We start from the raw sequence: 22,531 nt of genomic DNA, 5'->3' as shown, positions 1-22,531 counted from the left end.
AACCACTGTCATACGACAAAAGAGCAGAGCTATGTCATTTGCCCCTTGCTGACTGGTATTGGTCCATGGCATCAAAATGGTGGGGAATCCCCGTTTTAATCAAAGATACAATGAAGTTACAAGAGGCAATAAATACTTGTCCCAAATAAATACCCTCGTGTTCGAAATGAAAGTAGTAAGTTGCTTCATGAAATGTCTAAGAACTAAAGTAACTATTTCAAATCCACTGCCTTCCCAGTAAAATTTTCCAGAACAGTAGTAACCATTTTTATTATTGAAGCCAAAATTATTTTCTGATTTAAAAAAATTCGGTTTCATATTAACTTTGGAAATACCTGTGATGGATCATTTGGAGTTGATTTCTTCCCCAATACACTCTGCTTTAGTGCAAATCCACTGTTCCTCATCTCTGCCATCAGCTCTGCAGGGTGCATTGATGGACCTGTTTGAAAATAATGATTTCAAAGTTTTAAACAACTGTCTGGGTTTAGGATTTATCTCATGATGTGGTAATTTATTTGCTGGTTTGTTTACGATGAAACTTCAGGATATGTCACTCGCATGATTTTCTGTTGTTCTTTCAAATTGCTGCTACATGGCAAATACGGTTGCACAATGGTGCGGAAGTTAGTGCCAAAGCTTCAGGGACCCAAGTTTCATGCTCTGGTTTCTTCCGACATCGTAAAGACATGCTGGTCAGTTAAATTACCCCTTAGTGTAGTCAATGGCAAACAGAATCAAAAAGTTTAAGCATATCTGATACCCAAGGTTGTAAAGGTACAGGGCAAGGAGAAGGAATGTAATGAGACGTTTGTGGAATGAGGGGTAAGTTAAATGTAGGAATAGGATATTGTCAAATTTTGGTTTTGGCCTATCCACTTGCTCAGTAATAGGTGCCCTGGCTCTTTCATAGGGTAAAGTGAGGCAGCCAAGACTGGAAGTTTTGTTTACTGCCCTTTACACCACTGGCGTTCAGCACAGCAATGAAGGTCCTCCATCTCTGGCCGTGTTCAGGGCTTCCTTCATCATGTCGGTAGCTTCCTCTCAGTTTTCACTCCTGTCAGTTGTGCAAGCTCCAGGTGGAGACCCAGGAAAACCGTTGCAATCAGAGGCAGAAGGATTCCTCATTGCTGTTTCCATACCAATTTTGTTTTATCAGTCTGGGTTGTTACCCCTGAGCTGAACCTGGACCACTCTTAGTCCAGCCTCTACCCCCTCACCTGTTTGGCATGGGTGACCACACCAACAGTCAAACCACAATGCCCTAACTCCAGCCAGCATAGCTTTCCAAATCATGGAGCACGCAAACCTCCAAACCACAACAAGGTGGAAGACTTGGAGGAAGACTGCAGAATGAGTGAAATGCTCGTATTATGCCTGTGGCTGAATGTAAAGTGTATTGAGCAAACTCTGAGATGTGGATGTGAGGCTTGCAGCGACACTAAGTGTGTAAGCAGAAGAAGATAAACTTTGAGTAGGAGCACTTATAATGATTTGTTAGCAATGCAGTTGGTTGGATGAGCCAAAAACGAATTATTAATTAACCTTCATAATATATTAGGCTATGTCTCAGAATTATGATAATCATTGCCATACTTATGACAACTACTTCACCACCACCTACACAATATGTACCTGGAAGGCTTCTGGGCATCCTCAGGAAAGTGTCCTTCTCCACCTCTTGTACAAAATCTTACATACAGTACAGAGGGCACTCTCCCATTTAAGTGATTCTATCACCTGTTTCAGCAAAGCTTCTCCTTCAAGATTTACAGGCTAGGTTAATAGTGCAGACTAGCTGCTTCTTGTCATGACTGAACTGGACACCCCATGGTAGTAAACCAATAAACAGTGCTTTTACATCGGGCTGCATGCAGCATTAAGTTGGTATGCTGTCTGCATTGAAAACAGCAGACATAGATTAATCCCATATCCCAGTCCCTATGGAAAACAAATAAAACTGCAGATGCTGGAATCTGAAATTTAACAGACCTACACGTAGCAAATAGCTAATTTAGTATTCCTAACATAGCTAATTGCAGCACCCTTTTAGTGTTTAATCAACTAATTCAGCAAAGACCAGCGACTAAAATTTAATTCTGTCAGGTTTGTTGGTGATAATCCAACGGTCCTGCAGATAGTTGGTTAAAAAATGTTGGAGCACAATAATAATATAATCTTTCAAATATCTTTAAGGAACTCCTTGATTACTCAAATTTAATCTGCACAGTAACAAAAATCCATATAATATCTTTCACCATTAAGTGATCAGAACTCTCAAACTATCATTGGTCATACAATGAATTTGCTTTCAAAACAGAAAGTAAACTACAGGGTAAAGATATATACTGTACCCATTCTCAAATGGCCGTAATTAAAATATGCCTGCTGTCAAACTAGAAGTACCTATATTCAGAATCAAGATCAAATTACAGCCTCAAATTAATTAAAGCTTAATTTAATTACATGACTGAAGTTATGTAGACATTCTTAAATTAATATTCCATTACATAGTGCATCTGTTGGGTACTTTGGAAAAATAAAGCTGATATGATGTTGAGGAGATAGCAATGAACTTACTTAGAGCACTAGAACAATCTTCAAAGGGAAGCAATACCAGACAAACAATATGCAAACTAGTCTTCCTCTACGAATTACTATTTTGTACTTGGATGATGACTGATAACACCTGGGTGTCATCATCTCAACCTACAAATGGATCCTCAGCTTCCTAGCTTATTGACCACAATTAGCAAGGATAGGCAGTAACACCTTCCCCACATTATTCTCAACAAGGTCCACAAGGTTGTGTCCTCAACCCCCTAGTTACTCCCTGTAAATTCATGACTGTGTGGCTAGGTTCTGCACCTACTCCATCTACAAACATCCATTGTAGTGGGTCGCATCTCAAATAACAATGAGCCAGAGTAGGAGACAGAGAGTTCAGTGATATAGTATTATGATAGGGGAGGGGGGGGGGAGAGGAGAGGGGGGAGGGGGGAGAGGAGGAGGGGGGGAGGGGGGGAGAGGAGGAGGGGGGGAGGGGGGGAGAGGAGGAGGGGGGGAGGGGGGGAGAGGAGGAGGGGGGGAGGGGGGGAGAGGAGGAGGGGGGGAGGGGGGGAGAGGAGGAGGGGGGGAGGGGGGGAGAGGAGGAGGGGGGGAGGGGGGGAGGGGGGGAGGGGGGGAGGGGAGGAGGGGGGGAGGGGGGGAGAGGAGGAGGGGGGAGGGGGGGAGAGGAGGAGGGGGGGAGGGGGGGAGAGGAGGAGGGGGGGAGGGGGGGAGAGGAGGAGGGGGGGAGGGGGGAGAGGAGGAGGGGGGGAGGGGGGAGAGGAGGAGGGGGGGAGGGGGGGAGAGGAGGAGGGGGGGAGGGGGGGAGAGGAGGAGGGGGGGAGGGGGGGAGAGGAGGAGGGGGGGAGGGGGGGAGAGGAGGAGGGGGGAGGGGGGGAGAGGAGGAGGGGGGAGGGGGGGAGAGGAGGAGGGGGGAGGGGGGGAGAGGAGGAGGAGAGGGGGGGAGAGGAGGAGGGGGGAGGGGGGAGAGGAGGAGGAGGGGGGAGGGGGGAGAGGAGGAGGAGAGGGGGGGAGAGGAGGAGGGGGGAGGGGGGAGAGGAGGAGGGGGGAGGGGGGAGAGGGGGAGGGGGGAGGGGGGAGAGGAGGAGGGGGGGAGCGGAGGAGGGGGGAGGGGGGAGAGGAGGAGGGGGGGAGAGGAGGAGGGGGGAGGGGGGAGAGGAGGAGGGGGGAGGGGGGAGAGGAGGAGGGGGGAGGGGGGAGAGGAGGAGGGGGGAGGGGGGAGAGGAGGAGGGGGGGAGAGGAGGGGGGGGAGGGGGGGAGAGGAGAGGGGGGAGGGGGGGAGAGGAGAGGGGGGAGGGGAGGGAGAGGAGAGGGGGGAGGGGAGGGAGAGGAGAGGGGGGAGGGGAGGGAGAGGAGAGGGGGGAGGGGAGGGAGAGGAGAGGGGGGAGGGGAGGGAGAGGAGAGGGGGGAGGGGAGGGAGGGGAGGGAGGGGAGGGAGGGGAGGGGGGGGAGGGGAGGGGGAGGAGGGGAGGGGGAGGAGGGGAGGGAGAGGAGGGGAGGGAGAGGAGGGAGGGGGGGGAGAGGAGGGAGGGGGGGGAGAGGAGGGAGGGGGGGGGAGAGGAGGGAGGGGGGGGGAGAGGAGGGAGGGGGGGGAGAGGAGGGAGGGGGGGGAGAGGAGGGAGGGGGGGGAGAGGAGGGAGGGGGGGGAGAGGAGGGAGGGGGGGAGAGGAGGGAGGGGGGGAGAGGGGGGAGGGGGGGAGGGGGGGAGAGGGGGGAGGGGGGGAGAGGGGGGAGGAGGGAGGGGGGGAGGAGGGAGGGGGGAGGAGGGAGGGGGGAGGAGGGAGGAGGGAGGAGGGAGGGGGGAGGAGGGGGGAGGGAGGAGGGAGGAGGGAGGAGGGAGGAGGGAGGAGGGAGGAGGGAGGGGGGAGGGAGGAGGGAGGAGGGAGGAGGGAGGAGGGAGGGGGAGGAGGGAGGAGGGAGGGGGAGGGGGGAGGAGGGGGGGAGGAGGGAGGGGGGGAGGAGGGAGGGGGGGAGGAGGGGGGGAGGAGGGAGGGGGGGGAGGGAGGGGGGGGGAGAGGAGGGAGGGGGGGGGAGAGGAGGGAGGGGGGGGAGAGGGGGGAGGAGGGAGGAGGGAGGAGGGAGGAGGGGGGAGGGGGGAGGAGGGGGGAAGGGTTGAGCACATGCTCCTGTTTACATCAATGGTGACAGCTTCATGTTTCTAGAGTTAACATCAATATCTTTTCCTGATCCAATCACATAGGTTTTATTTGATGCAATTCCTATCTGGATGCATCACAATTCGCTATGCATGTGACTGCAAGAAATTGCAGTGAGTTGTGGATACAGGTAAGCACATCATGGAAATCGGCTTCTCATCTAAGGACTCTGTCTACAGTTCTCATTGCATTAGTAAAGCAGTCAGTATACTCAAAGGCCCACCCACTCTGGACATTCTCTCTTCTTTCCTCTTCCATCAAGCAGAAGATACAAACACATGAAAGTATGTACCACCAGGCCCAAGTACGGCTTCTACCCCACTGTTATTACAAGACCATAAGATTTAGAATCAGAATTAAGTCATTTGGCCCATCAAGTCTGCTCCGTCACTTCATCATGGCTGGTCCATTTTTCCTTTCAGCCCCAATCTCCTGCCTTCTCCCCGTACTCCTTCATGCCCTGACCGACTAAAAATCTATCAACCACTGCCTTGAATGTACATACAGGCTCGGCCTCCACAGCTGCCTGTGCTGACGAATTCCTCAGATTCACCACTCTCTGGCTAAAAAAAAATTACTTCTCATCTCCATTCTAAAAGTACACCCCTCTATTCTGAGGATGCGTCTTCTGGTCTAGGACTCTCTCACCATAGGAAACATCCTGTCCACATCCACTCACTCAGAGCGGTTCACCATTTGATAAGTTTCAATGAGGTCACCCCTCAATCTTCTGAATTTCAGTGAATACAGGCTCAAGAGCCTTCAAACGCTCTTCATATGACAAGCCATTCCAACTATTAAATAGTTCCTTAGTACACCAAGTTGGACTGTTAATCTCACAGCCTACCTCATTATGACATATCACTTCATTATTTGTCTGTAATACACTTTCTCTGTAGCTGTTTCGCATTATTATTTTTATCTTGTTTTACCTCAATGCACTGTGTAATGATCTGAGCAGTACACACAGTATGTAAGACAATCTTTTCACTGTATCTCAGTATGTGTGACAATAATAAATGAAAACCTAACCCAAATTTAGGAATGGACAGGGATTTTAGCGGAAGCGAAAAGGGAAGCTCTCAAAGTTAGCAGTCGTGAGAACAGAACACGTATTCAGGAATGAAGTTCCATAGCATACAATTTGTAATAGAAAAACATGTTTATCAGAGTGAACAATCAAATGAATAGAAACACAGATGATTGAAGCAAGGGCACAAAGGAGAATTGGAGTAATCAGCAGGGTTATGTATGTTTCAGAAATCAAACAGAAAGGCACTATGCAAGATTTTTTTTACTGCAATGTGATCTTTATTCCTATTTACATCACCATTTCCCACTTTATCCACAAGATTCTATGAAAAGAACAGATGCCAAATTGAGCAGCAGTTTATAAAATTCACTAAAATGCGTGTGCTGCCATGAGGACAAAGTAATTTGCATCTTGAAACATTTTGCGTGGATTATTCTGGTTAAGATGGTGCTGAGCTGTCCAATGTTGAGGCTCAGGCTCAGCCATTTTATTTTTAGGTTTGTAGGGATGATTTTTGGGACAGTGTGGGGAGTTAGGGGTCATTGAGGATTTAGGGACAAGAATGAACTGTGGGGGCAGGAGTCCAAATAGGAGTACTTCACACATACCAACAGACAAAGGGCAGCAATTCCAGAGTTCTGGTTGTCAGGTGCTGAGGAGACCAGCAGTCCACAGGTTGGAGAGACTCTAGTTGGAGGTTTATACAGATGCGAGTCAAGAGGACAAGTAACACACCCCCACCGTCCGGATCACTGGAGTTGGAGGTCCACTTGAAGGACAGACACCCACCATTGGTGAGTCTTGGGGTCAAGGTCCGAAGGTCAAACCCACGATCAGCAGGTCCTGGGGTCGAGACCCAGAGGGTGAAGCCAAAGGTCAAAGTTGAGAGCTCAGTGTGTCAGGAGGTCTGTCGAGTCTGCGAGTTCATAGCAAGGGCCAGAGGCTGGAAGTTCATTGTCTGAGTCTGAAAGCCTGGGCCAAAGGACAGGAGGCCAGGAGGTGACCTGTCCTGGGATGGTGGCCAGTTTGTGTGAGGGGGAACGACACTTTGTTTTGCTATTGACTTGCTTTATTTTGTTGTTGCTGTTTCTGTTGCTCTGCTGAACATTGTGGGCATGGTGGTGCCAGAATGTGTGGCAACACTTGTAGGCTGCCTCCAGATATCCTTGGTTTTTTAATACAAATTACATTTCACTTTATGTTTCGATGCACAAGTGATAAATAAATCAGAAATTTTACCATTAGCTTCATTTATACAATGAAGTACATGAAATTCACTAAAAAAATACCAATACTAGAGCATAGATTTGAAGTGATAAGGGTCGTTCAAAGGAGATTGATGCCATTTAAAAAATATATATATACAAGAGTGGAAAGTGCCTGGAACATGCAGGTGGCAGAAGGAGATATGATAGTCAGCTACTGAAGCATTTATTCAGCAGACACAGGCAGGGGATGTATGCTTATAGACCATGTGCAAGCAGATGGAATTAGTTTAAATCAGCATCATGGTTGGAGCAGACATCATGGGCCAGAACATCTGTTCGTGTGCTGTCCTGTACCATGTTCTATGCATCTGTGTCGTAAGAGTGCTCAAAAGTACTTCTACTTAAAATATTAGAACAACACAATTCTAAGAGCAGGAGGCAGGTATGAAACATTGAAAGTTTGAAACGTCAAAATTCCTGGAATACCATTTTTTAATGGCTATAAAATTATTGTAGGATTTGAACTTTAAAACTGTTGTGATTAAAACATATTGGGGTAACTTGGTCTTGTTGGTTATACTGTGATGCTACTGGTGATTGTGCTGTTACGCTTTACAGACCAAAGAAAATTAACACAAGACACAAGATCAGAGTTCTGTGTTGAATGCATTACGAACCTGCACCATCTGTTGAAACGGAGCTTGCATTGATTCCAGAGAGTCCAAATAGTGGACATTCACGGTCTGTATTTACATGACCCCATTTATGACACTTGATGCATCTCACATTCCGCACCTAAACAGGAAGAGCTCAAATGTCATTAGTCAAAAGCATAAACATACTTTTTTCTCTTTCAAACAGTTTTCTCTTTCAGACCTAAAAAAATCTCAAATTTAATTTTCCAAATAAAAGTACATTGCAGTAGATCAATCACATATCAAGGACAATGAATTAAATTGATAATAATATTTCCTAACTGAGGCAATGTAGGGAAGGTGTGTGAAATTGAAGGCAAGTTAATATTAGGCTTTTGGTTACCTAGATCATGAATGCAAATTTCAATTGACCAATGCACATTGTTAGATTAAAAAAAAGGAATTGCACTTTATGAGATAGCAATATGAAGTTTCCTTACAACACCATTCACCTGCATTTTTAAAATTTCTGGTATTTAAATGTTATGTGGGGATGAGAAACCATTCAGCACTCCAAGTGCAACTCCAAAGAAATGAATGAACTCAAATTTACATTCTTCTATTATATTAAATAATACCTGGAGCAATCACTTATTTAGTCTTTGAGCAAAATGTCTAATTTTCTATCAGTTGGTCATTGCACACCAAATCCACATTCATACAAAGACAGTCCATTAAAGTGTTTCTTCTCCTTAATATAAACTGCACCAAGGAACATAACTTTTAAAATTAACTTATTGTATTGCACATTATATGCCTTCATTACACATCACTTTAATTATTTTCTGACACGAGGATCTCAGGTACAAGGGAAAATATGGCTTAAAGACAAAACCTCTTCAATGTAAACTTAAGCAACCAAAATAATACTAAACAGTAACATGATTTGTATTGATAAAAATATAACATTTAAAAGAAATACATCTCGGAATTAGTAAAGAACAAAATAAAAACAAAGGCAAAATAATTTAAAGAAAAAGAAACAAGCAAATCTAAAAATATGAAGAGTGAGGCAACTCAGCAAGAAAGGTGCAAATTAAAGAAATCACAACAGTCTTTTAAAAAAATGCACATAACTTAGAATATCTGTTTTCTGAGATTTGGTGTGAAGAAACAGTTATGGATCTGGCGACTTCACATGTTATCCAGAATGCTTAAAGGTGATGACTGGAATTTTTGTTTTCTTATTTCTAAGCAAGATGTAGATCACCATGAGCATAAAAAATAAATTTACTTTTCTATAACAGATAAAAACACAGATACAAAGCACCACAAAGCAACATGCTTATTAACCTTGAATGACAGAACTTATTTTAAATTCTAATGACTCATGGCAGTGTCATAGACTCAAAGGAGTTCAGCTGTTTTGTTAAAATGTCCTTGCCATCATAAGGTCTGAAATGGGGATGCCTGGTGATCATTGGATAATGTTCCATTCCATTTGTAATTTGTCAGCAAATGCAATAATCCATGAGCATGCAGCAAGACTTAAGACAACTTTCAGGGCCAGTATGAGAAGTGGCAATACCATTATGTCACAACAGTTTCAGGCAATATTACCCTTATTGAACTGCATTATTTTCACTGAGTCCCCCACCATTGTTATCATGCTGTGTGGGAGAAGTTTCACCAATGATCAGCCACTTACATTGTGTGGCTGGAAGAGCAGGATGCCAGATATTCTGCTATGAGTGCCTCATCTCCTAATATTCCAAAGTATGCAATGCTCTTCACTTGCCTGGAAGAGTGCAGCTCCATCAATAATCAGGAAGCTCAGTATCATCCTGGACAAAGCATCCAGCTTGATATTTAGTAATCCAATATTTATTCTCTCCATTAATGGTACACCATGGCTACTGTGTGTACCATTGACAAAATACAGTGTTACTCACCTAGGCTATATGGACACCATCTCCCAAATCCACAATCTCTATTGTAAAATAAAGGACAGTAGGTGCATTGGAATACCAGTGGCAGCCAGGCCCCCTTCAAATCACATACCTTCTTGGCTTGGAAGTATACAGCTACTTTTCCTTCATCACTATGTGCAAATCCCTCACCATATAAACTGCAAATGTTCAAGAAAATGTCACACCATATTCTCACAGAAAATTGAGGGTGGGAAATAAATACTGTCAATCCAAAAGATGACCAGTTAACAAACTGCCAAGTGCAGAGTAATTCCCATCATACACATTGGATCTGATTTAATTGTAATTCAATTGTGTTTTTTTGAACTGACGAGTAAAGTTCATACAGACCTGGATTCCAAAAGGCTGATCCCTAATGTTCATGTCATCCTTGGCATATCTAGTTTCAATTAAAAAAAAGACCATTAACATGTAGATTACCTTCGAAATTCTCTACCCTAGAGAGCTGTGGAAGCTCATTTGCTGTATATATTCAACAGACACTGATCAACATTAAAGGAGTCAAGGGACACAACATTAGTGCAGGAGCCACAAAGGGCCGAATGCCCTATTCCTGTTTCTCATGTTTTATGACCACCATCCACATTTAAGAGGACATTTGTACGTCACACCCTGAGGATGATTCAAAGTTTCAATAGTCTTCAATATATACCATAGGTGGTGATTGCTACAAGAAAAAAATAAACCAGGAATGTTTTTGCACATCAGGATCCCACAAACAAGTTATACTTTGTTCATGCATAAATTACACTTCAACATTGAATCTTGCTCAGCCTTTCACCAAAGATGTAACATGACAGAGTTCAGAACACAGGGATAAAGTAGGAAACGTGGGTAGCCATTTCAGGGTTGGCTATAGAAACCTCTCATACTAACAGTAGCTTGCTGCAATTATTATTGCCAACCTTCTCATTGTTAACACTAGACCATGCAACAACTATATGAAGTATCAGCCTACTTGGCTGTGCTAGCATGGTCTGCTTTGTGTTTCCAATGATCAATAGGAATCATGTGCCAGGTTCTAAAGAAGAATAATTCTGGAGGCACTAGTACAAAAATAATGGGTCACCACCTTATAACAAGTAGTGGATATGGCCCAGTCCATCACAGGTAAAGCCCTTCCCACCATTGAGCACATCTATGTGAAGCATCGTTGCAGGAAAGCAGCATCCATTATCAGGGATTCCCATTCCCCAGCCACGCTTTCTTCTTGCTGCTGCCATCAGGAAGATGACACAAGAACCTCAGGACTCACACCATCAGGAGCAGTTATTACCCTTCAACTGTCAGGCTCCTGAACCAGAGGGTATTATTCATTAAACTTCACTTGCTCCATCACTGAAATGTTCCCACAACCAACTGACTCACTTTCAAGGACCTTTCATCTCTTGCTCATGATATTTATTGCTTATTTATTTTTATTAGTTCTTGTTTTTTTCCTTTCTTTTTATATTTGCACAGTTTGTTGTCTTTTGCACACTGGTGGTTCACCCTGTTGGATGAAATATGTCCGTAAGAAAATGAATCTCAGGTTTGTATATGGTGACATACATGCACTAAGGTAATAAAATTTACTTTGAACTTTGAGGAGAAAGGTTTTCTCTCAGATGGTTGAGTGTCCTTGGAAGTCCCTTGCTCAAACAATGGAGGATGCAGATTATCTGATTATTAAGGCACTGGTAGATAGATTATTGATACACAAGGAATGAAAGAATATTAAGAATAATAATATCAACTATATTAGCTATAATATTATTGAAAGGTGGTTCAAGGAGCCAGAGGGCCTAATCCTGTGATCTTGTATGTGAAATCAACACAATTACGGAGAAGACAACAAGAGAGAAAGACTAATTATTTAAATCTAAGAGTTAATACAGTAGTAAAATAAAGAAATACTGGAAATATACAGCAGGCTTTGCTAGTACAGAGAAGATGGGTCAAATATTTTAAAACCAAGTGCCATGATCCATTGTTCAACAAGACAGTGATGGTATGTTATGCTAGTTCATTGCACCAGGGTGACTGTCAGGAATACTATCATACCAGTTCCAAAGATAGAAATAACAATTTGTATTTTTGCATCATTAAGAAACAGTCTCTGACAGCAAAGAAAGACATCAAGGAAGCAAGTTGGAAAATGTCATGGATGGGAGGGAGAGGGAGAGGGAGAGGGAGAGGGGAGGGGAGGGGAGGGGAGGAGAGGAGAGGAGAGGAGAGGGGAGGGGAGGGGAGGGGAGGGGAGGGGAGGGGAGGGGAGGGGAGGGGAGGGGAGGGGAGGGGAGGGGAGGGGAGGGGAGGGGAGGGGAGGGGAGGGGAGGGGAGGGGAGGGGAGGGGAGGGGAGGGGAAAAATGAAATTGCAGTTCACATTAGAATCAAGATACAGCAAAACTATATTTTAAGATTTTGAAGAGATCTCAGTTGACCCAAAACCTGCAAGGCAGAAATCTTGAATTGCTTCCTGTGTTGCGTAATAGTTAAATAATGAGAAATAAAAACGAAAATTAATGTAAGGTTGTAGAGCTGGTGCAGGAATGAAGAAGTCATATGCCTGAAATACTGGAGAGATTTCCAGAACGAGGGAATGTCATTCTGAAGGAATAAATTTCATATTGTTATTATGGAGAGAATATGGAGAACAACGCAGAAAAAAAAATCAGGCCAAATCTTTCGGCTTGTAGCTGGTAATTCAGCTATTTAAAGAGATGAGTCACATATTTGCACTGAGGGGCTAGGACCTAATGAGGGACCAATGATGATACATCTTTGAGCTTTATTGTTGGATTTCACACAGAGACCGATAGAGTAGCCAACTTCACTGGTATTACTTGGTATTACAAGTGGGGAGATCTTCACTCAGGCCCTCTTCCAGGTTAGACTTTGCAACAGACCTAAGATGACATTAATTCCACTGGAGATTAGGAGGCAAAGAAAATGTTAAATTATTTTAGTTTTGGTTAATGTTTTTAAATTACTGCCAGCACTTGAAATTAATTTTAGTTTTCAATTCTTACAGTTTATTTTGAGTTCTAACAGATTTTCAAACATCTTAATGCTGCATCCTTCAACTGAGAGATGTTAGCCAGACTGCTTTTCGTCATGAAAAATTGTACTGTACTTACTTTTCTCGTGGAGCAACTTTCTGCCACTCAAACTTGTATTCGGTCTCACCTTCCTCTGTCTGCAATCACATGGGTTTCAGTTCATGTTACTTCTTTTTAAACTAACTCTTCAGATTTTTAAGTATTATCTTAAATGGTGAGGTAAAGATATTAAATTTTGATTTTCTTACCTCTTTATTTTCTTGATTATTAGTCATTTGAAGAAAAATAAAGGAAACTTAAGTTAGCTTTCAGTACTCCACAATGATAAAGTTCAAAATCAAAAAATGAGTAGATTGGAGCAGTCTCTCTCAAAAAATTTGTGAAATAATGTAAAACTTAATTAGGTCTTACCTGTCTTTGCTCCTGGAGGTGCTTCATACATAAAGTTAAGCCCATTCTTAACACGTTCATCACCCATAAGTAATCTGAAAAAAAGTTAATTTGTAAACTGCTACTGTGGATTTGAAGTCTTTAGAGCACAGAATCAATACTAGATAAATTTGTTTTTAAACATCTTTATTTACGCAGAATTACACTGAGAAAGGTTATTTTCCCAACCAGTCTATGACGGAATTTATGCTCCAGTTAAATCTGAACTCATTTTTCCCTTCTCCCTCATATGCTTTTCCAGCTTCCCCCTAATTCCATTGATTCAATCAATCCCTGTGCTAGTGACTTCCACGTTCTCACCCCACTTTGGATAAAATCCAACTTCTCCAATGGATATCTGCAATTAATGGTGTTTATCGCTATGCTCTTCCCCACAATATTCTCTGTACAAAAATTTTTATTATTTTGAAGACTTAATGACTACCACCCAGTGGCTCTGATATCCATCATCATGAAATGCTTCAAATAGTTGATCATAGCATGCATTAATTCCAGCCTCTCAGAAAACCTCGAGCCACTGCAAGTCGCCTACTGCAAAACAGGTCTATGGTGGATACCGTCCCCGGCCCTACTCTCATCACTAGAGCATCTGGACAGTAAAGACCATTGTCTATTGACTACATCTTTGCTTTCAATATTATATTTCCAAGCAAACTGATTTCCAAACTTTTAAGCCTGGGTTTCAATTCCTCCCTTTGCAATCTGTAAGAACAGGCAGCAACTCCTCCGTCATAATTACTTTCAACACTGGCACCCCACAAGACTGTGTCCTCAGTCTTCTACTCCTTATACATTCATGACTGTGTGGTCAAATTCTGCTCTAACTCCATCTACATTTGCTAATGATACTACCATAGTGGCCACACCTAAGCAATGATGAGTTGGGAGTACAGAATGGAAAGAGGTAGCCTGGTGACATGGTGTCATGACAACATTTCCCTCAATGTCAGCAAAACAAAAGAGCTGGTCATTGACTTCACAGAGGGAGGGTCACACATATGCTCCTGTTGAGGTTGAATGGTTTGAGAGCTTCAAGTTCCTAGGAGTGAACATCACCAATATCTTGGCCCATCCACACAGACATCACTATCAAAAAGTTCACCAACACCTCTACTTACTCATTGGCATTTCCCCATCGACCCTATCAATTTTTATTGATGGACTACAGAAAGCATCCATCAATGCATTTCGGCTTGATATGGTAACTGCACTGCCCGCGACTACAAGAACGTGCTCAGAGTTGTGCACACAGCTCAGCACATCACAGAAACCAGCCTCTCTGTCTACATTTCTCACCCCCTCAGTAAGGCAGCTAGCATTATCTAAGATCCCACTCACCCCAGATATTCATCAGGCAGAAGATACAAGAGCCCAACTTACCCATCTTCCTTTTGATTACAATTAAACTGTCTCTAACACTACCCAAGAGGGCATTCCAATCCCAAATTACTTGCTCAGCAAGAAAGATTTCATGATGTCAGTTTCAGCTCTACTGCCAATCATCATTCCAAGATCCCTTGTTTTTCTTCTCACGATTTGTATACATCCTATATATCTGATTCTCTTGTAGCTTCCTGTTTACTAGAGAAAACACCCCATTTTTGCAGTCTATTCACATTACAAGTCCATGAAATAATTTTAATGAATCCCCGCTACACTTTCTCTAAAGCAGTTCCAACTTTCCTTAAGTGTGACATCCAGAAATGGAGTGTTATCAATGTTTCATCATCACTTCATTTCTATTTATAAAGTCTATTCAATAAACCTTTTTAATCATTTTTTCAACTTGCATTGCCATTTTAAATTAACATTGCACAAATACACAAGCTCTCTCTGTTCTTGTATTCCTTTTAGAATCATGTACTTCAATTTATATTTCCTATTTCATTCTTAAATTATAAATTTTGCATTTCTGAACAGCAAGATCAAATTTTTCACCTTGAACTACACAGATCAAAAGTCACTGACCAAATTTTTAAAGTCTGATTTCTTCTCTATTCATTCTGTCTAATTTGAGAACTTCAAGCATTTTCCAGTCAGACAGCATGGAATCAGGCCCTTCGACTCACCAAGTCCTTGCTGATCATTGAATATCTGTCCGGTCAAGATGGTGCCAGCATACCACACTCCCTCAGTTGACAACTTCCAGATAACCCATGAAAATGTCTATATTTTTTATGTCTGGGTTTTCATCTTAAATGTGTTTCCCGGGCTGGTAGAGCCTGTGATTTACAGTTTGGAGAACTACTGAGTGATCCAGCACTCTGCTGTCTCTGAAGATTCCAGGAAGAGATCGTGTAGTCGGACAGCCTCGATGTGAAGATACTTAGAGACAGAGTGCAGGCTGATGTTCGACTCTATTTCACTGTTTAACTCATTGAGGAAGACTGAAAGGTCAAAGTGAATGCGGAAGGTGAGCGACAGTTCAGTGCTGACCGCCTGCCTTGTCTGTGAGTGGACTATCACCATGTGGCTCGCTGTGGTAGGCAGGTTGGCCTCTGCCTCATGAGGTGTCCCTCTCTTTTGATGAATACGGGTGATATCGAAGGATGGTATCGTAGTTCTGCGTTTATGGACTGTGAACTTTTTCAGACTTTTGGTTTTTATATTCTGTGTTTTTTTTAGATTGTCTGTTCCTTTTCCATTTTGTTGTGCGGGAGGGGGCTTGATGTTCTTGTTGTGTTCTGTTTTTTGTGTGAGGAGGAATTATTTGGGAGTCAATGTTCTGGTTCCATTTTTGTGAGGAGGAGGGGGTTTTGAGGGGTTGATGATCAGGATGCCATTTTTTTGTGTGTGGCAGGTGTGGGTTTAGTGTTTCTTTCTGAATGGCTTTCATGTTCTTTCTTTGTTTCGTGGCTATCTGGAGAAGATGAATCTCAAGAGTTGTATGTGGACACATACTTTGATAATAAATGAACCTTTTTGAATACTCGTGCTATGTTAACCCTAGTTATTATCCCCACACTCCCATCAACTCCACCCTCGAGCATAACACTCATCAACACATTAGGGACAATTTACAGAAGCTAATTAACCTATCAATCAGAACATCTTTGGGACCAAATTGAAAGCTTATGTGGTCACTAATAGAAATCCAAACTCCAGAGAGCAAACACCAGGATTAAACTTGGGTTTCTGGAGCCACTATTTGTTTTACATTTGCAACATCCAAAGTGTCTAGCTTGAATAATAGAGTCTTGATTAATGCTGAACCACCTCTCTGGCCATGGAAAACTAAGTCCACCAGAGCAATTTATTTCTTCAGAAAGATGGGCAAACGGCTTAGGTGGTCACCCCGATCATTGACAAGTTGGGCCTGAGGGCCTGTTTTCTATGCTGTACTCTACGATTCTGTAACATTCAACTTAATGGAATTTTAATAAAACACTTTTTAAAATGGGACTCAAGTGGGCTGGTATTTTAGTCCATTTGAAATACCTACAATCCTGAGAGTATTTACACATGGATGAAGTCCACTGCTAGTGCATCGGAGAATGTTGGAGGAGGGAGGAGAGGGAGCAACGATGGGGAAGCTGATAGAAGCAGAAACAGAAACAGAAGGTGGGTCTATTATGAGGGGAATACCAGATGCCTGGCCAACTATTTCAATAAAAACATTTTTTATTGAAGAATTTCAGCTCAACTGATAGGGCACTTGTACTGACAAGGTGCACAGGATACTTCAATATATTCTCTAGATTCCTCTTTGAATACAATTGGTTCAGAAGCACAGAACTGCAATGGAGGGGGTGTTGTTTGTGTGCATACTGCATATAAAACCAAGATGAAAAACTTAGCATTAAGTGTCAGAATGAAAAATTAACATTTACAATTAAGAATTTGATGTAAAAAAAACCAAAATAAATGCAATTTCATACCTGTTATCATATACTTCTTGTTCTTTTATGTACTGCTGCATTAATTCTTCTTGTTTCTTCTTCTCGTATGAAATTTTTTGTTCTGCCATCCATACCTCAAAATAAGATGCAGATAAATTTGGTCACTGCTTACAGTTAACGGCAGTTTAGTGCCTTTTGAAACACAGCAGTCCTCATTAAGGGAACAGTAGACAATTCAGCAACAGCTCCCACCCCCACCATCATAGTTTTCAGAATAGGAAATGAACTCATGAACACCAACTTGCTGTTATATTTGTGTGTACTACTTTATAATTCACAATAATTTTATGTCTTTGCATAGCACTGCTGCTACAAAGCAATGAATTTCAAATCAAATGAGACAGTGATAACAAATTTGATTCAGGAGTAGGATTCACACTTGTTATTGTGGGTTCCTTCTTTGCAAGGTTACAAAGTTTTATATTTATCAGTCAGACAGTTCAATAGTCGAATTGAAATAGACAGCACTGATTAGAATTAACTCTTATTACAAGCTGCATCTATTAACTACAATTCTGATAAATCTAGGTAAACAAAATTCCCACATATTTTATACTAATCTAAAGGATGTCCCAAAACAAATGGCATTTAAATGGTGCCTTTAATGTAGGAACAACTACCAAAACAAATTTACAGATTTATGAAGAAATCCATTGACATCAATGTTGAAAAAACCCATTAGGGTGACTAAAAGCTTTGCTAAGTGTCAGTTTTACTGACGATAATAAAGGGAAAGAGGAAGCAGGAGAAATTAGAGATGAAACTGCAGAGGCTATCAATGCTGGAGCTAAACAAGAGACACAAGGTCAGAGTCAGAGAAACAAAATGGAATAAAAGATATGAGTCTTAGAATGTTTCACAAATGGAAAACAGCCCTACGATGCATTAAAACACAGATGACTTAAATAAATTATCATGCTAACTGTCAATTACATAACTGGAGTAAATTTGCTGTCACCTCATTACAGGAATGATGGGGAAGTTTTGAAACGTGCAGAGTAGATTTACTCAGATGGTAAACACCAGAAATTCTGCAGATGGTGGAAACTCAAAGCAACCCACAAAATGCTGGAGGAGCTCAGCAGGTCAGGCAGCGTCTATAGTCAATGTTTCGGTGACACTATTCTTCAGGACCTGGTGGCAGGATGAGTGAACATGTCTTACGAGGAAAGGCTGAGTGAGTTTGGGATTTTCTCTGCAGAGTGAAGGAGGATGACAGGTGACTTGAAACAGGTGTCTAAGATTTTAAGCTGCATAGATACAGAGGACAGTCAGTGCCTTTTCCAGGGTGGCAATGGCTAATACCAGAGGGCATCTTTTTAACAAGGATTGCAGGAAAGTTAGGGATTTATTTATTTTTTAAACACCAAGTATTAAGTGCCTGGAATGCACTGCAGGAGGGTGATGGCAGAGGTTGATATAATGAGGACATTTAAGAATTTCTTAGACAGGTACATGGATGTAGGAAAAATGGAGGGTCACGGGCTGTGTAGGAGGGAAGGGGTACATTGATTATGGGTTAGGTTAAAGGTCAGCACATCATGGGCAGAACATCACTGTGCTATACTATTTTATGTTCTATGTTTCTATTCGTGGCATGGCCAAACGGCAGAATATGCAGCACTTTACTGCAGAGGAAAGGTTAAGGTTCATTTGTGATGAGTTTGCTGCATATCATGATCCTCTGTTACAGTGCCAAACACTGCACATATAGCTTCTTTCCTCTCCGCTCGATCCATCCCAAAATATTTTCTTCCATTTACTGTGTGAATGCAAATTTCACAGTAGACCCAAGTCTCCCAGGAACCAGTGTGTATAAATAGCTGGTCCCACTCCTGATTATTACGTTTAACTCCCATATAAAAAAGTAACTTTACTTAAAATTGCGTATCCGCCCTTTTACATTTATGGTCTCATCTGTCTTCAGTATCATCCAATCCTCCAAAATGTCTATGTTCCTGACGATTTGAGTTTATCTCAAAAATAACTGTTTAGAAATTACGAACTCCAAATTACAACGTAATTCCTGATCAAACCATCTCCTTCCATAGCAATAAATCCGCTCTATGCTTTTTAAAAAATTCAGTCCTTCTGATCGGCACCGTAAATACTTCTTGCCGCAGACTGGGCATGACTTGCTTCTCTGTCCCCCAGCCCGCAGGTTTGTAGATTTTGAGGTGACTAACGAAAGCAATGAAAACTATAGATATTTCACGGAGGATAATTTGTTCGGCGATACGAATCTAACACAGGTCAAAGGACGACATTGGCAAAACTACAGAATTACCGAATTCAAAGTACAGAATTGCAGAACAACGCCCAGGTTAACTTTTATAACAGTTATATTTTGAAAAACAAACTTTAAACTGTAGTTATTTAAGGAGTGCAGAGATGAAAAATAATCCTCGAGACCATGCCTATGTTTACACAAATGTGACACAAGAGACTACAGACGCTGGAATATGGAGCAAAGAACTGCTGAGGGAACAGGCGGTCAAGCAGCACTTTGTGGAGGTTGCCGAGTGGGCAGTCCGCGCTTTGGGTTGAGCTCTTTCCCCGGGAGGCCGTAATCCCCCTTCCCCACAGCTGACAGCGGAGCGTAACCGGCCTGCACCGACTCACCTTTTTGATGTTGGATTTGGAGGCAGGATGGAAATCCTTTTTACACATGAAATTGGCAAATGATTTCCCCATGGTGAACAGAGCCGCCCCACAACGGCCGAAGGAAGGGAGAGAAATGTTATCACTGTCGAACCTCTCAGACTACAATCCCAAAAGCCCACGCGCCGGGAACACTACCGGGTGAGAGCGGAAGCTGACCTTTGATTGACAGGCTGATTGTCATCTTGCCGTGACGGCGATCAGTGGCGGAAGATCAACAATACCAACAATACCAGAACCAACAGGTAATTGCTAGCGGATAAGTTGAAAATAAACACAGGAGATTCTGCAGATGGTGGAAATCCAGAGCAACCCACAAAAAGCTGTTGGAACTCAACAGGTCAGGCAGCATCTGTGGAGGAGAACAAGCAGTCGACGTTTCCGGTCAGACTTCCTTCAGGTCTGGCCACTGTTTATTTCCCTCCATAGATACCACTCCTGATGAAGGGTCTAAGCCCGAAATTCTCGGTGTTATCATTTCAGAGTATCTGTCCTGGGTCCAGCACGTAAGTGTCATTACAAAGAAATCACGCAGCGCCTCTACTTTCTTAGAAATTTGCAAAGATTCGGCAGTCATTTAAAACTTTGACGAACTTCGAAAGACATCTGGTTGCATCACGGCCTGGTATGGAAACACCAAGGCTCTTGAGCAGAAAAACTTACACAAATAGTGGATACAGTCCACTCCATCAAGTGTAAAACTATTGAGCACATCTACATGGAGCGCGGTCCCAGGAAAGCAGCATCCATCATCAAGAACTCCCACCATCCAGGCCAAGATCTCTTCTCTCTGCTGCCATCAGGTAGGTGATACAGGAGCCTCGGGATTGAGGGTCTTCAGGTACTCCCCAATGGTAGTTAGAGAAGAGGACATGCCCCTGATGGTGAGGGTATTTATGATGGATGCCACCTTCTTGACATACCAGCTCTTGAAGATGTCCTTGCTGGCGGGGAAGGTTGTGCTCATGATGGAGCTGGCTGAGACTAGAATCCTCTGCAGCCTCTTGTGATACAGTGTATTGGATGCTCCACATAGGCTCTGAGGCAACCAGTAAAAATGCTCTCCAGAGGATATTGCTCGTCTTTGGTGACGTGCAAAATCTCTTCAAACTTCAAATGATGAAGAGCATGCCGCCTTCATGATTGCATCAACATGTTGGGTCCAGGACAGAATGAGATGTGATGACCAGGAACTTGAAGCTGCTCACCTTTCCACCACTGACACTCTCATTGAGGACTGTTGTATGTTTCCCGACTTCCCCTTTCTGAAGTCAACAATCAATTCCTTCGTTTTGTTGATGCTGAGTACAAGGCTGTTGCTGTGACACCACTCAATCAGCCAATCTGTCTCAGTGTTGTATGCCTCCTTGTCACCATCTGAGATTCTGCTAACAACAGATTATCAGAACCCAGCATATTATCATAAGCATAAGACCATAAGACATAGGAGCAGAATTCATCTTGGCTGATCCATTTTTCCTCTCAGCCCCGATCTCTTGCTTTCTCCCCTTAACCCTTCATGCCCTAACCAACCAAGAATCTCTCAACCTCTGCCTTAAATATATGTAAAGACTTGGCCTCCACAGCTGCCTATGGCAAAGAATTCCACAGATTCACCACACTCTGGCTAAAGAAATTCCTCATCCATTCTAAAAGAACGCCCCTCTATTCTCAGATTGTGTTCTCCGGTCTTAGACACTCCCACCATAGGATACATCCTCTCCACATCCACTCTATCAAGTCCTTTCACTACTCAATAGGTTTCAATGAAGTCACCCCTCATTCTTCTGAATTCCAGTGAATACAGGCCCAAAGCCATCAAATGCTGTCCATATGACAAGCCGTTCAAACCTGGAATCATTTTTGAGAACCTCCTTTGAACCCTCTCTAGTTTCAGCACATCCTGAAATCACTGTCTTATAGGATGTGAAATTCATTGTTTTGTGGCAGCATGTCCTTTTATGCAAGGACATAAAATTTCTATAAATTTCAAAATAAATAAATTGTGCAAAAATTATGAGGTAGTGTTCCTCAGTTAACAGGCCATTCAGAAATCTGATGGCAAAGGGGGAGAGGCTGTTGAATTTGGATCTTCAGGCTCCTGTACCTCCTCCTTACTAGTAGTAATGAGAAGAGGGCATGTCTTGGAAAGGTGAAGGTGCTTAGTGAGGAAATGCCCCTTGAAGATGCCCCCAGTGGTGAGGAGAGTTGTGCCCACGATGGAGATGTCACCTCCGTACCAGGCTGTGATGCAACCAGTCAGAATGCTTTCCACCGTATATCTTCATTATAAAACAGAACACAGCAATTCAAGTCATTCATTTTTTTAACAATTCACTGTAAAGAACTTGCAACTATATTGTTACTTATAGGCCTTATCAATGTTTACTTTTTTTCCCAATCATATATGGTGGCAAGGCTGGTAGAGCTACTGTCTCACCTGATCAACCCTGATCCCTATGTGGATCCCTATGTGAAATTTGCACCAACGACAACCCATTCTCAGAGGTCAGCATGACAAATTTGTTTTTCTGTCTTGCAAGGTCAGATTCATCACAGGCAAGCTCAGAACGCCTTTGCTGTTGCTTGTGATTAACAATGTTTGAAAGATTTTTCAGTGTGTTGCAGAATTATTGCTGGAAATGGAGTTGTTCTCTGACAGCACTTGTGATCCCTAAAATCCCACTCTGCCTGAGGCTTTTGCTTTCTGTCAGCATGCTGGCCTGCCCAGATGGCTGATGCTCATGTCAAGGGTATGTACTTTTAAGGTTAGGCATCTTGACCCACAGCTGCATGTATATTTTCCAAATCCTCTTACACTCTTCCTGGTGAGAACCTGCTGCAGTTGGCTTTAATTTTATGCACGTGCTGTGTGTGGGTTATGTGTT

The 22,531-nt window shown here is 43.0% G+C and overlaps 2 protein-coding genes across 2 annotated transcripts in view; one reads left to right on the top strand and one right to left on the bottom strand.

Moving 5' to 3' along the window:
* Positions 1–19,753, bottom strand: part of cir1 (corepressor interacting with RBPJ, CIR1) — a 31,999-nt gene extending 12,246 nt beyond the window's left edge. Inside the window, exons 1-7 of the mRNA XM_072261846.1 lie at positions 19,605–19,753; positions 16,962–17,056; positions 13,045–13,118; positions 12,712–12,772; positions 9,922–9,970; positions 7,643–7,760; positions 336–442 (exon numbers count right to left, since the gene is read on the bottom strand). Of these exons, the coding sequence (XP_072117947.1) occupies positions 336–442; positions 7,643–7,760; positions 9,922–9,970; positions 12,712–12,772; positions 13,045–13,118; positions 16,962–17,056; positions 19,605–19,676 (576 nt within the window). The 5' untranslated portion in view covers positions 19,677–19,753. The remainder of the gene's footprint in view (positions 1–335; positions 443–7,642; positions 7,761–9,921; positions 9,971–12,711; positions 12,773–13,044; positions 13,119–16,961; positions 17,057–19,604) is intronic.
* A 45-nt stretch (positions 19,754–19,798) lies between these two features.
* Positions 19,799–22,531, top strand: part of scrn3 (secernin 3) — a 28,008-nt gene continuing 25,275 nt past the window's right edge. Inside the window, exon 1 of the mRNA XM_072261845.1 lies at positions 19,799–19,888. The gene's annotated coding sequence lies outside the window, so the exon portion shown is untranslated. The remainder of the gene's footprint in view (positions 19,889–22,531) is intronic.

This window comes from Mobula birostris, chromosome 6, assembly GCF_030028105.1.
Source record: "Mobula birostris isolate sMobBir1 chromosome 6, sMobBir1.hap1, whole genome shotgun sequence".
Lineage (NCBI taxonomy): Eukaryota > Metazoa > Chordata > Chondrichthyes > Myliobatiformes > Myliobatidae > Mobula > Mobula birostris.
This window is presented reverse-complemented; position numbering and strand designations above follow the sequence as displayed.